The sequence below is a fragment of the Nothoprocta perdicaria genome, unplaced genomic scaffold (genome assembly GCF_003342845.1).
Source record: "Nothoprocta perdicaria isolate Ctin4 unplaced genomic scaffold, notPer1 scaffold_85, whole genome shotgun sequence".
NCBI lineage: Eukaryota > Metazoa > Chordata > Aves > Tinamiformes > Tinamidae > Nothoprocta > Nothoprocta perdicaria.
Genome location: NW_020456143.1, coordinates 1,535,540 through 1,551,428, shown reverse-complemented (window position 1 = coordinate 1,551,428; position 15,889 = coordinate 1,535,540). Strand labels below are relative to the sequence as shown.

The 15,889-nt window shown below is 34.7% G+C and overlaps 1 protein-coding gene across 1 annotated transcript in view; it reads left to right on the top strand.

Moving 5' to 3' along the window:
• PCLO (piccolo presynaptic cytomatrix protein) overlaps positions 1-15,889 on the top strand; it is a 320,601-nt gene that overhangs the window by 130,686 nt on the left and 174,026 nt on the right. Inside the window, exon 4 of the mRNA XM_026052206.1 lies at positions 10,264-11,478. Within this exon, the coding sequence (XP_025907991.1) occupies positions 10,264-11,478 (1,215 nt within the window). The remainder of the gene's footprint in view (positions 1-10,263; positions 11,479-15,889) is intronic.

Here is a 15,889-nt window from a genome sequence, read left to right as displayed (position 1 = left end):
TGGTAGCCCTGCGCTGGACTCTCTCCAGCAGTTCCACATCCCTCTTGTACTGGGGAGCCCAGAACTGGACACAGTACTCCAGATATGGCCTTRCCAGGGCTGTGTATAGGGGGACAATCACCTCCCTCGACCTGCTAGAGACACTCTTCTTAATGCACCCCAGGATTCCGTTGGCCTTCTTGGCMKCCAGGGCACACTGCTGTCTCRTGGTCATCTTGTCATGTACTATGACGCCGAGGTCCYTCTCTGCGGGGCTGCTCTCCAGCAGGTCAACCCCTAATCTGTACTGGKGTCCGGGTTATTCTTCCCCAAGTGCAGGACCCTGCACTTGCCCTTGTTGAACTTCATGAGATTTCTAACCRCCCAGTCCTCCAGTCTGTCCAGGTCCCTCTGGATGGCAGCACAGCCCTCAGGGCTATCAGCTACTCCACCCAGTTTGGTATCATCAGCAAACTTGCTGAGGGAGCACTCAAGCCCTTCATCGATGTCGCTAATGAATAAGTTGAACAGGACAGGACTGAGGACTGACCCCTGGGGGACACCCAGGGATGATGCAAATCAAATGTTATACATAAGTTACCTTTCTTAAACCTGATATAAGGTACAAAACAATGTGACTGTTGTGTAATTTAGTAATAAGTATAGATATTTTTATTCTGTTTCTTTAGAATTGTTTCATTTAAGTTTTGTCTAGTTTAAAAGGAAAGGTATTTGTGTGACAAAATAAGTCATGCACTTGGATCTTGCCTGCATGTGATACTTCCTTTTTTCTTTTTAATGTGATTCTTCGAAAATCAAATATAATTAATCCTAGATATTTTCACATCTTTGCATCTATGTTTTCTCTTGCCTTAACTTTTAGTTGTTGTGCAGTTAACTCTGAAGCAAAGCAAATATTACAGTTGAGAGAGGGTCTTTTATTTTTCTGGAGATAGCAAAGAACAAGGAAATAACCACAGCACTGCAGGGTGATACTTCTTGCTATCTGTATAACCAGATAGGTTTATTCAATTTTCTAGTCACTAAAGCAGTATTGAGCGTGTTTGCATTCAGGTGCAAAATCAATTTATACAAGATTATAAGACATAATCCTTTGTAGTTATTGCAGCATTCCAATAGAGTGGAAGCACTTTGAGAGAAAACATTCAGAAATAGCTTGATTAGAACTTTGGCAGTCTTGCAGAAATAAACATTTCAGTGTAAAATACAAATGAAGTTAGTATTTTAATATATTCTACTCTACAAATGTGTTCTTGGACTCAGTGGGTTTGAGCTTTTACCYTGACTATGGAGCTTTGGCGCAAGTTATCGTCCTAAGACCTATAGCTGTTGASAGTCATTGCAGGTCCAGCAGGAATAATGGGAATTCTTGCCATAGTTCATAGTATAATACTTTTTGTTCTGTCTTCCAAAGAGCTAGTACTGGTTTATTACACAAAAAATTAATTTATCTTATTTCACTGACTTGGCTTTGTTTGAGTTAACAGTCAAAACCTCTCTTTTCCTCCTATATTTAGTATTCATTGGCAGAGTTAGCAGAACATCTGCTTTCTGAAGACCTACATTATTTTAGATTTTTTTTTTACTTTCTTTGCATAATTGTTCTCATGGTACTCTTGAAAGTAAACTCGATTTCATTATACATGATTACTGGAGTATGTAGGATTTATTTGCATATTAAAGGCCAGGAAAACATCTGTCTTCAACCATGATGTAGTATCTTTCGTTTTTGCACATATTGTAAGCACCTTTCTACATGAAATATTGAGAAAAAGAATCATGAGATGAGATGAGGTCTGGATGGGCCTTAAAAATGTTTTTTTAAAACGTATTCCCATACTGCTTTGTAACTGCTCACTTCGCTTACAGTTATACCCACTCCAGTCACATGAAATAACATGCAGAACTATCTTCTTTAAAAAAAAAAAATCAATAAGATACTAAGCATGAGCAAAAAACAGTTACATGTATCTTCAAGCTGTCTTAGCAGTGATTATTGTTTATGCAAATGATACTGCTGAAATTAACTGCATATGTTACTTTGAGGGGTATCCTACAGAACAGGAACTTTTTTAGAATAATAACATATATCAGTTCTATGTTTTAACTGGAGATGACCAAAATAGGTAAGGTTTTACAGTTAAGGTTTTTTCTAATAGTGTCTTTTAATATTCAGATTAAAAGGCTGTATTTGTAGCTTTTCATTACATAAAGATTCTGAAATGTGCTAAAGATCCCTCAGCCCTAGAGATCTTGARATAKTATGAATATATATATATWTTTTTTCCCTCTAGAATTGGAATCATCCTATATGTTGGGCAKAGATTTAACAACTATTTTCCTCTAGACATAAAAGGTCAGCATTGAACACAAGGTTGAACAGACCACAAACTCTTTAGGGGATGGAAATATTTGTTGTTTTACTGCCATGCATGACACCAGGCATTTTGTCAGTTCAGAACAAATAATACCAATGATGCTTTAGAAATACTCATGCTTTCTGCTGACCAGCAGCTGCTATAAAGTACAGAAAACAATTGTGTTTTGAGACTGTAATACTAGAAAGTACAAAGGGGCAGTTAAACACCTCCTACAAATAGTTGAAAGGAATTGCAGAAACTTAATGTTTTTAAAGCTTTGAGTATTTATTTATTTAGAGTAATAAGTAAAGCTTAGAGTATTTATTTACAAATGAATTAATTTGTAAATAATTGGTTACTAACCCATTACTAGCATTTGCTGTAAAATTACTTCAAACTCTAATAGTGTGAGATTTCGTTGTTTTATATGTTTTATATGGAACAATTTACAATAATACTACTAAAACAAGTTACGTATAATAGAAATGTGGGACAAACACTGTTTAATCAGCCCACAATGTTCATTTGTCACAGCGAGAAGTAAATGCAAGTTGTTTTTGCCAGTTAATTGGAAATCTACTTAAAAGAACCTGAGAAAGTCACACAGCAATTGGACATCTGATAGCAATCATCAAATATATGTTCAAATCTAAACTCAGCTTCAAAGGCTGATATTCTTCCATTGATTTCTTTGGCTTTGGATGAAGCTTATATCCTTTCCTTTCCTCTCCCTTTTCCCCTTCTTTCCCTTTCCCCTTCCTTCCCTTTCCTCTTTCCCCTCATTAGGTGAGTTTTTCCACAATAGCGAAAGAAGTGGACACCAGAGGCAGTCATATGTTCAATGAGAGTTTATCTGTGTGCATAAGACTGAGGAGGAAAACCATTTGCTACTTCGCCTTCAGCAACAGCACTGCTACAGCTATCCCTTCCAATACCAAAAAACAAGTAGTATTCATCTGGCTATGACAGGACATAAAAAAAATCAAAAGCAAACAAAACACAACAATGAAACTAAATTCTAGAGGAAAAAATAGCTTTGATAATGTTCACCCATGAAAAAAAAAAATGGTTTTTTTTTCCATATCTTTGCTCGTTTGTAATTTCTGATTATTTATATAATAATAACTTTTTGTGCACTGACAGTGTAAGTCACTTAGGACAATGTCCTAAGCCCTTTAAGGGCCTTCCTCAAAGTAATTAAAACCAAATTAAAAAATACAGAGAGACCATGCCCCTAAAACTCACATTATCTATCAAATTTAATATAGATTCCCCAATAATGAATAACTATACAGACAAAAACTGAGCTTTTTCTGAAGGTGCTGCTATGTATCTTGAAATCATGTAAGATCATATGCATTTCAGAGTTGTCAACACTTGGTCATCCTCATGTGGTCATATTCTGCTCATCTGTTGTGGAATATTCTGCTCATCTCATGTGGAATATTCAAAAATCCTAACTGCTTTAAACTGAAAAATTGTGTGACAAGCACTAAAGAAGGAGATAATTCCTCATRTACAGGAAAAAAGTCACTCCTTGCTCTGTACTTTTCTGGTAAATCTCTTAGAAAAATCTGCTGCAGTATTTAGACCTTTCTTCTTGATGTGGGAGAAAAAGGGCTCATAAGCAACAATGAAACAGTTAACAAGCTTCCAGGAGTGCTTTAGGGAGTTCTGGAGCCAAACCATTAGAAATGACTTCCTCCTTGCTTTACCACTCTATAAAATAAGGGTTTAGATTTTAGAGAAGTTCTTTGAAACCTTCTCATTGAAAAACACAGTACAGTTGGCAATGTCAGCGTATTAATTTTTAACAGGTTCAATTTAAGACAAGAATAACATGCTGGAAAATAATGTATTGTGATGGATCAACACTTTAGAAACACAAATGGATTGTTTGATTGCTTGGCACATTTGTGAGCTCTTACACTATTGATACTAGTTAAGTATCCAAAGTACGCCTGTTCAGATAGCCACAGTCCTTGAAATCTTCTGTTAGTGAGCATATATTCACTAAAGAGACTGGAAAAAAGAAAAAAAAAAGAGGGGAAGATCCAAATAATGGTTTCATATAGGCACTGCAATCATGAATAAATCTCCAGAGCAGATTATGGGATAGCTATGTACCCAATTACTGGTCGACTTTATTTTATTCCCATTTTCAGTTCTCTCATATCCTTATTTTTTACTCTTTGTTGTAAAGATCAACAGGAGTTTTACTAGATTGAATGTGAACATCAGTAACTGATTAGTCACCTAGAGTCTTGAAATATAGTCACTAGACATGAATAGACACGTCCACGATCTCATTCATCCTATCCTAGTGTTCTAAAATAAGTGAGGTTAACTACCTGTAAAGGTACCAAGCTTTCTCCATTGAAAGTAGAAGTCACCAGCGTCACGTTTAAAGGTCTGCACAATATACATATATGCAGTTTAGTGGACAAAAAAAACCTAATTCCTATCTTCTTATCTGCTTAGGTAGTGCCTGAGTCAGTATATTCTTGGGTGCATGGACAATGGTAGGTTGCAATTAAGAATTAACAATCTAAAGACAGTGTTCAGTTGTATCATACTGAACACTGGATCATAAAGTAGTTMCAGTTATCCTGAATTTAAGTTAATTGAGTATATGTCATCTAATATTCTGGAATATTCTTTCTCCCKGTAAAAGCAAAAAATACCTTTTTTCTTTAAGAGATGTTGGAAAATACTAATCACACAGAAAGCACAAAAAAGGATGAAAAATCACCCRGTAATTTTTATGGAGTTTCTTGAGTTTTATGCTGAAAAGTCTTAAGTTGTATTCTAAAGATAGCAAGCTAAAAAAGTCTTCACAAATTTAGAATTTCTTTTATTAGAAGCGCTTTCTTTACTTCAGTAATGATCAGAATCCCATAATCCAGGACAGAAGATTATGGACTGCAGCCATGACTAAAATAGACTTTACTGCTTCCCATGAGATAGCAAGAAGCAAAAATGGTCAAGCACTTAATATAAATGCTTATCAGCATGCAGAATGACAACTGATCAGAAAGACTCTACACTAAGGTAGCACAGTTTGGAACTAATACTGTCACAGTGACAATGCTTTTAAATAGGCAAAGGGTAAATATAAATTCTTTGGGATTTTTCTATATATTCTATCCTTCTGTTACAATTCAGAGTTAACATAACTGGAGAGAAAGAAGCTTGATTTCTGCTTATTTTGATATCAGTTGTATCCTTTGACAGATGAACTGATTTTTTTTTTTTTTTTTTTTTTTTTTTTTTGAGATTTTGGTGCATATACCATAATAGAACTTAGTATGCCTGTACAACAGTAATTCAGCAGTCAGGCACAGCACTATCCTGCCAGAATACAGATAATGCTTTTACTCATGCACACAGCAGATACAGGTGTGTCCTTTCTGTCATAGTGGTTTCCCAATGAGAACATAAATAAGTACATAAACCCCATTTTTTTTTTTATCATTAACACAAATTTTCATGGCTTTTWAATTTATATCTCCACAATCAGAGGTCTCTGATCATCTACCTGTTACCTAAAAGAGAAACTAGGTATACATACAACTCTGCAGAGAAAACAATTTTAAATAACATACTTTATTTCATAGTGGTGATGGTTTAATATAAACCAGAGTTTAAGCATATGGAAGAATTATTTATTGATAATAATTCTGATGATACACAGCAGACCATTGGAATCAAAGAACTATATTAATATACTCACTGTCCCCGAGGAGACTGTTGAATGCTTTTTGGCCTGACAGTCATCCATCAGATGAGAAAGGGTCAGCTTCTCTTTCTCCTTGGGACAGGCCTGTTGCCAGTGTTGCTGAGTTACTGCTATCCAGTTTAGTGCATTTTTCTTTCAGTTTTGCATCTTTTCATGTATTTTTCCTCTGGAATTCTTGAGTTGGTGTCTCAACAATTACACTCTGTTTTTGTTTTATCACAGTCCTTATGTTACACTTTCTCTTACATACTTTTTCATAGTCAAGAATTTAACAGTTGCTTTTTTGGTAAAAGTGAGTTGAGGAGATACGGACGTAGACCTTTTATTACAAACAAATGAACCTCTGAATCTCTCGGATGATTTCAAGGTCCCTTCCTTGGTCCCTTCCATCCTCTGTTTTGAAAAAAAATAAAATAAAGGCCACTGTACCCTGCAAAATGGAGATCTGGAGAGCTCACAAGAGAGAAATTAACTGCAATCTGTTTTTATAATATATTCTGAAATTATCTTTCTTTCACACTGTGTTGGATCCTTAGTAATCACTTACACGTTTTATCTCATTTGAAGGAAGGAAAAGTGAGAGGAGGGAAACTGCTGAAAACCCAGCACCATGGGTATGGATTCAGCATGTTAAAGCATACCAGTATCACTTATGATACCAATAATCTCTTCTTCAAATTCAAGAACCAAAGGGTGTCAGGATTTCCTCTAAAGGACTAAAAAGGCTTATCTAACAAATACTGCTGAGGAAGATGATGCCCATTTCCCAAGTCCTAATAAATTTGGGTTGACAAGCTAACTGAAAAGGGAGCCCTAGGGAAATCTTGTATTCAAGGCATGAGGTTAACTGAGGAAAAGACAAGACTAAAACTCAGGCATATGACTTCATAGTACACAAATTGATTTTACGGAGAACCATTCTGACAGGGAATTAGGAGCTAGGGGTTGATGATATAAGAAGATTTTTATAGAATCTTTTGTGATCAAATATCCACATGACTATAAACACATATTGTATTTTAAAATGCCTAACTTTTAGAGGAAATATTTGCCACACCTATTTAGCAATGCTAAAATACAAAGTGATAAACAGATGCAAATGTAACTAATGTCCAAGAGGACAATGGCAAGGGTCATTAAATCACTGCATATCTGGACAATTGCAGGTCATTTCAGTAGAATCACTGCATCAGTATGGCAGGCAGGGCTGGAACTTTCATCTCTTGTCAAGATTTGGCTCAGTTTGCTAATTAGCTCATCATCATCTGCCTTTGCTCATTTTAATTATTAGTATTATTCTTTAATGAGAATGTTTCTATCAGCACAAAACATAACAAAAGAGTTGGAGAGCTTTGAGCACAGATACTGAATAGGGGTAGCAAGGAGGTTGAGAGGAAGTAAAGACTAGGTCATTGTCTGTTTTGTTTTTTAAACACTTCTTTACTATTAGTAAAGTTACAAAAATATTATAGCCAAATCAGAAAACCTAACCTTTGTTTTAAGGAATTAGGCTTAGGCTTTAGGGCTTAAAGATAAGGAGAAAAGTGACTCTGAGAGATTCTACTGAAATGACATTAGTTACAATTGCATCTGTTTATCACTTTGTATTTTAGCATTGCTAAATAGGTGTGGCAAATATTTCCTCTAAAAGTTAGGCATTTTAAAATACAATATGTGTTTATAGTCATGTGGATATTTGATCACAAAAGATTCTATAAAAATCTTCTTATATCATCAACCTCTAGCTCCTAATTCCCTGTCAGAATGGTTCTCCGTAAAATCAAGAGTATGAGGTTGGGGTTGAAGAAATACTAAATGGGATCTACATACCCAGCAGAGCTAGGAAGAGAAGTGTTAAGACACAAATGTGGATATATAAAAAGCTATGATCGTTCCTAGAAAATGGAAATATTGCTATAAATAAAAATTATGTCATGCACAAATGTCACTATAAAAATAGCATGTACATGTAATCTTAAGAAAAATTGTCATTAAATGTAGCATGCATGTGAAAATCAACAAACTCTTAAACAGTATTTCATGGTAGAAAACCACTTCTGTTTTTAGGAGCTAAGATGACTAAGGCTACATTCTCATGCCTAGCAATATGTCACTATTACCTTAYTGCCTTGCCCATGGCTAGTAGAAACCATATTAACACAACTAATAGTGGCAATACTTCTACTCATCTTCATGAAACAAAGTATTTGTCAGACTGATTGAGGGGTCAGATTGACCCTTCTTGGTTTTAAAAGCTTTTTGGCCTTCTTTAATGTGAAAATTGCCTTTAATATAAAATTGATCTATCATAATTACCTAGTAACCTTTGTGGAACAATTTCTTTCAGTCTTACAAAAAAAGAAAAAAAAAAGAAAAAGAAAATTGAGTCTGTTGTGCAATATGTTTTTAAGTAGTCTATTTTTACTAATCATTATCTAGTATACTTATTCACCTAGAAACTCCTGATATTATTAACATGATGATTTTCCATGTTTTATGGCCAAGTTTGTTTCCAGCTGCACTACTTATCCAATATTATAAAAGTTAATTCACTGCATAATTATGTTTTCTGATATTGCTCTCTAATTTGTAAACAGAAAAAAATATGCTGCCCCAAAAGAGAAAAGAAATTATGGTAAAAAATCCAGAATAAAAGTCCTGTCTCAGAAATATTTTCCAAGAAAACTAAACTATGTGTTATATATTATTCAAAAACAATGTTACCTTTTCCCCTTAATTGGTTCTTCTCATGAAGGTAGCATTGGGTTGTTGTAACATTTCAGATCCTATGAAGGGGACTAATCTCCTTTTGGGGATTGTATTATCGTGATTTTTTCCATAGTAAAACCATTAACTAACTATAGACCTGAAAGTCTGATATGGATCCCCTTTCTGTTTGGAATGACACAGAGTAGATTTTTAGAGTTTATTTAGATAAATCTTGTTCAGTAGGTAAACTCCATTTATTGGGACAAAATTGCTAAACCCCTGGTATATTTCTTTGTGTTAATTATTAATACTAGTTTTTTTTTTTGTTTGTTTGCTTGTTTTGTTTGTTTGCTATTAGTAGAAGGAGATCAGAAAGTCTGCTACTTACAGCCCTGTCATTTGAACATTCTTTTTGAACAGAGAGTAGGCCTGGAGTTCCAGGCTCTGCTTTTGGTATTACCTCATATTTTACTCAGTGACTCTTTACTATATAATGCATGAATGTTTCTGGGATTACATCCCCCCCTGCTTCATCCTCTTCCAACTCAGTGCCACTACTTCTGGGCTACAATTTAAAATATCCAATGGTATAATACAGAACAGTCACTTGTACTATCATATATTATCAGTAATATGTAATTACTACTAGAACATGTTTTTCTCTGTTTTTCATATAATTTTATTAGGTCACTAAATTGACTAAATGCTAGAAATACAATCAGTAAACTGATGAAGCCTGTTTTGTTTTTTGTTTTTTCTTACCTTCCTGTATATTAAGATTTACTGCGACTATATCCAAAATTCCCCTGTAAACAGCCTGATTTTCCCTCTAATGTAGCAGACAGGCAATAACCGAAAAGATTTTTTAGACATATGTGTAGTTATCCTTTTTTTTTTTCTTATTCTCAGGGAAGAACAGAGAAAGGAGTCAATGTGCATAAGGGACTGAGCAGGAAAAGAGATGAAACAAATGCTCTTTCTTTAGGGCTAGAGCCACAGTAAATTTATACACTGATGCATAATACAGAAAAAAAAAAAAAAAAAAAAAAAAAAGAAAAAGAAAAAAAAAATAAGATTCCAGTGAGAAGGATAATTTCTAAAGAGAAACACAAACAGCCATGAGTACTAATCTGTCCCATTTTTCCCAGACTTCTAAAATTAGAGAGAGCTATTGCCAGAAGATGCAGGCTTTGCAAAGTGTCACGTTAGAAATGTATAAGTAAACTTCGTTTTGCACTTGTTCAGCTTGGCCTTCTGGAACCTAACACAGTTAATTTGTTTTAAAAGGTCTTGTGGATCTTCCTGCAAAAGCAACAAAATAAACCAATAAATAATATTTCAATATGCATAGCATTGAAACATTTATGACAACTGTCTTTAAAACAGCTGAAAACACAATGTAATGTTTCTGTTAAATATTCAAGTTAGTAACTTCATATACTTATTGTGTTATAGGTGCAGGAATGGCTGTGCTTAAACTGCCAGACCCAAAGAGCAATATCAGGACAACTTGGGGATATGGGCAAGGTGCCACTTCCAAAAACAGTCCCTTCTCAACCAGTATCCAAATCACYTCTTCCTCCTCAAAAACAGCCTATGCCTGCTGCCTCACATTCCCCCCAGAAATCTTCAACACCATCCACTCAAACAGCAGAAAAACTAAAAGAAGAACCAGGCATTCAGAAGGATGTTCCAAAACATCAACAGGCAAGATTGGAAAAAGCATTGTCAGCTGATAAAATCCAACAAGGAATTCAAAAAGAAGATGCAAAAGTTAAGCAGAGCAAACTTGCCAAGACACCTTCCRCTGATAAACTCCAGCGTGTCTCTCAGAAGGAAGACCCAAGACTCCAGCAAGCAAAACTTTCAAAGGCATCCTCATCTGATAAAATTTTGCCTGGGGTTCAGAAGGAAGACATAAAATTTCAAGAGGCAAAACTGGCAAAGACATCTTCAGCTGATAAAATTTTGCATGGAGCTCAGAAGGAAGACATAAAACTTCAAGAGGCAAAATTGACAAAGATACCCTCAGCTGACAAAATTTTACATGGAGGTCAGAAAGAAGACCCAAAACTTCAACAAATGAGAATATCAAAGACACTGTCAGCTGACAAAATCCAAGCTGCAGATCAAAAGGAAAATGTACGGCAGGTGAAATTGTTAAAGGCAGCTTCAGCTGATAAAATTCAACATGGAATTCAGAAAGAAGATACAAGACTTCAGGAGGAGCAAATAGTGAAGACTTCTTCAGCTGATAAAATCCAACATGAAATCCAGAAAGTAGAATCAAAACTTCAGCAGGGGAAACTGTCAAAGACACCTTCAGCAGATAAAATTCCTACAACAGTAAGTTCAGATCAAAAGAAACCTGTAAGCATCTTGGAAGAAGATAAAAAATCTCTGCTCCTGGAAAAGAAAGCACCACATCCAGAGGACAAAAAAGAGCAAATTACAGCTGAGTATAAAGACCAAGGTTCTAAACAGAAAGAAGTTAAAGCATCACTTAAGGAGCTGAAAGCTAAGGAACAAGAGGATGATAAAAAAGGGGATTTGACCATTGGAATTTCACAAGTGGTTTCAAAAGCTGAAAAAGCTCAGGAAGAACCAATCTCTGCTCAGACTGCATCCCCACCAAGAACTGACGTTGCAGAAGCAGTGAAAGAAAAAACAGTAAGTGTTGTGGGTTTTTTTTTCCCCTACTTTTCTCCCCTAGTTGCAATCATCAGTTTAGAATCCAGGCATGGCAGTGTGCTTTTAATGTTCCTGTTCTCTATATGTGATGATTCTCRGTGATGAAAATGATTACTCCTGTTGAGTAAAGGTTTTCACCAGTTAGTCCTATGCTCTACTTTTCAATAATTTTTGCATGATTTTCGATCTCAAATAGTTCACAATTTGAAACTGGAGAAATGTTCCTGTTTTAATCACCTTCAAACATTTCAGATTTAACTCCTTCTGTAGGATTTTGGACCTAATTGTTGAAACTGGAACATTTTTGTAGTTTTCAATACSAGAAGGAAATAAGATACAGAGATTTGCAATACCAAAGTATTTGAGGAATATTTGTGGTTCCTGAAAATGATATATTACCATATGTAAACTTTATATCTTTTTAATATTTTATTTCTCTATCTTATGTGGAAAAAACATCTCAGGGRGAATTCTTGCTGTACTCTCTAATCACATGAATGGATGAATTAATTGTAGCAGTTGCTAGAGAGATGAATGTGCAGTGATTAGAAAGTCATTTATCAGATGAAGTGTGCAATATACAACTTGTGGAAGAATATAAAATAATGAGAGGAGTTTGAGGGGTTGTGGTTTTTTTTTTTTTTTTTTTTTTTTTTTTTTTTTTTTTTTTTTTTTTTTTTTTTTTTTAATATATACATTATACCTATCAGTACCACAAAGTAGGCTTTGATTATTCTCATCTGAAAGTAGAAATAGATTCAATAAAAGTTTATTTTCCAAGTCTTTTCCATTTAAAGTTACTAAATAATCTCATTGAAAAAAGTCAAGTTTTTTTTCATGTGATAATCAAGATATTCAACAGAAAATTATCCTGATTTTGAAATTCTCTGTAGAGAGTTCTGTTAGAATTATTAAAAATATTACCACTTTTGTAAATCAAGTTCTCTGTCTGGAACACAGCTCCCATCACATATCCAAAAGGGTATGGATATCTTTTGATGGTATGAGGAGATATGATATCACTTGATTGTGTCAAGGGAATCCCTGAACAAAAGATACTAAGTTCAAAGTAGCATAACTAGAAACTCTGTCCTCTAGAGTAGAAAAAAAATCTAAGAATATCAATTGTTATAAATTCTAATTTTCTGTGAAAGAACACTTGTAAGAGGAAGTGCTCATCCGTTACTAATCTCAGTTCTATATCTGATCACTTTAAAGCTCTATAAAGAGAGGGTACATTGTGTTTTGAACATGTCTAAGACTTGTCTGATCAGTATGTCTAAGTATCTGAGGGGAGAATGTAGGGAGGAAGGAGACAAACTCTTCTCAGTGGTGGCCAGTGACAGGACAAGGAGTAATAGGTACAAGTTGAAACACAGGAAGTTCCATCTGCATGTGAGGAAGAACTTCTTCACTGTGAGAATGACAGAGCCCTGGCACAGGCTGCCCARGGAGGTTGTGGAGTCTCCTTCTCTGGAGATCTTCCAAACCTGCCACCTGTGCCCCGTGCTCTGCGTGTCCCTCTCAAGCAGCGGGATTGGACTAGATGATCTCTAGAGGTCCCTTCCAACCTTAAACGTTMTGGTGGTTCTGTAGTTGATTTGATCCATGGATAGGACTTAGTTTTCTTTTTCTGTTTCTGTCTCATTTAATTAGACTGTAAGATGAATATTATTGACTGTACCGTGTTTTATTAGACTGTAAAGAGAATATAATAATACATACCTATTTCCAGTTACCTTTGAGGTACAATTAGGTAAAGTTTTTAAAGCACTTTGTTTCATGCATAAAAGGAAATATCTAGATATCCATTATTTAGATGTTTTTAAAATTAGAATTCCCTGAAATGCAGAAGATATTTTGAAAAACAAATACCTATTTTTATACTTTCTTTTTCTCCTTGGAAAAATCCTTTGATCCAAAAAAAAAAAAAAAAAAAAAAAAAAAAAAAAAGTGTTAAGAAGTAGTGATAAAGCTGATACTTCAGCTAGGTTTTGATTCATAAAAATGACTCTGATCTTTTATTGTTATTTATTGAAATCTTTAAATGATCTCTGTGCTACACATTAAACATTGTTTGATACATTTCGCCTAGAAAGCATGTGACAGAAAAGGAAGAGAAAAAAATTTAGGAATATCGTACATGGATAGCATTTGTGGGTAGAAAACAGAGTCTAGACATCAAAAAGATTTCAGTGAGATGTATTTTTAAATAAGGATACAAAAAACCTAATACTTTCTGCACATGACAAACTACTGATGCTGTTCTGTAGCCAAATTTGTGCAAATGGTAATTATCTCTAATAGTATTCGCATCAAATCAGTAAATAAAAGTTACCTAATTTTTCACCAAAAGAAATGCCCTCAAACAAGCCTCAGAAGACAAGGACGGTCTGAAGCTGAGATTGTGAAGCTGGTTAAAATGGTGGACATCCATTCTTGAGTTTTGGAAAGGTTTCAGTGATATACACGAATTTTCCATTCTTAGAAATAACTGAGTTAAAATGTGAAACACTTTTAAAGACTTGGGTCTCATAGTCTAATTTAAGATATCTTTTTTTCTCTCATTTTTATTCATTTTTTTCCATGCATTCTTTTTTTGGGTAATATTTTCATCAGTAATTTCTTCCTAAAGATTTTAAGGAATGAGCTACGTTTGTTCACGATTTACAGGACCGCTCTCTGAGAAGCCATCCTGTAATAGTGGTTGCCCACATGTGCTATAGCAGTTAGCTTTTCTGACAAGGAGGTGATAGATGCCTCGAAATCTTGCATAGGCGTGACATATGACTTTGACAGTATCTGGGAAATGGGTAATTAACATTAAACAGTTCAGCATATCTGCATAAACCCATTACCATGGTGTAAGTTGGATGTGTATTTACAACTCATCAGCTATATTGTGTAGGTGCCCTTGTTCCTATCTCATCATACTTAGGAGCGCTCGTGAGCTTTATTTCTTTTAGAAGATAGAAGTAAATTGGATAACATAAGTCGGCATCATTATTCTACCACATTCATTAATGGCAAAGCACAGAGCAGTGAGCAGAACCTCCTATAAGGAGGAAGAGGCTAGTCTATAAAGTGGGTTTTTTTGTTTTGTTTTGTTTTTCTGGCCACAGACAGAAAGTGTAAATATGAATGAAGTATTTTGATAATAGGATTTAAAAATGCAAATAAAAATTAAGCTGTTTAGTCAACCAAGGGCTTTTTAACACCCTCTGAAACTGAGGAATAATGTAGATATGTTTATTTCTCCTATAAACAGAATTACCTGTTTAAAATTGTGTGTTCCTTTGCAAAAGAGAATTTCTRTTTGGGGCAGGAGAATATGATCCAAGTAACTATAAATTATTTAGAAAATTGACAAGAAAGTTTACTTTCAGTAGAGTTCTGATGTAATCTGATAACCAGTTGTATGTTCTAAAGCAATTTGGTTACTAAATATTGGCAAATAAGTATTTTGTTTGTTGGTTTTAAATTGATTGCATGTAAGAATAAATGATACTTAGAAGGAAAAACTTCTGGAACATTAGTTGTATGATGTATTGACACTGGTATTGTGATACTGTAGAAATCTCACTAAAAAAGTCCAATGTGTCCCATACTAGATTTTTCATTTCATTTTTACCTGTAGTGCAAGTTAGGATATTATAYTTGCTGGTTTTGAACAGCCTGTGTAGGCTCATCATTTCTCAGGAAAATCTTCCCATTGATATCTCTGTCAGAGCTAAATCTGTCCAGCATCAAAAACTCACAAACTTACAGCCAAAGGTCATTAAACTACTCTGAAAGACTAAGTCAACATGTTCCAAAAGAATCCCTACTTTACTTTCACCAGAAAAGTGTTCTTTTTCCCTCTTGTTTCAAATACATCCTTCGTTTTCCAAAATCTGTTAAATGTAGATGATCCTTAGCAGTATAGCAGTCTTTCCCCGAATTCAAGTTCCTACTATTCATAGCAGTGATGTTGTGGTGTACGCTCTTGTTCAGTCATYAAGGAGATACTACACAGTGGGATCATAAATAATGATGCCATCACAGACTACAAGAAGACAGATACAGAACAATGCCCAGTTACCCTCCACCCATTTCTGAGTAAAACTACTTAGTTTACACCTTCTGCCTCTACTTTGAAAGTCAATCAGTCATTCCATCTCTTCATGGAGAACCAAGATCTGACAGACTTCACAGTTAGGACAGGGTATGCCCATCAACTCCTTGGGAAACTTTAGAAACTTTAGAAACTTTAGATACTTCCTTATTTAATAAAGAGAATAATTAGTGTAAGTATAATGGACAAAAAAAAAAAAAAAAAACCTTTATTCCCAAGTCTCCTTCATTATTGACCTTGTTTATGGCTTGTATGAAAAATATACATGATGCTGTC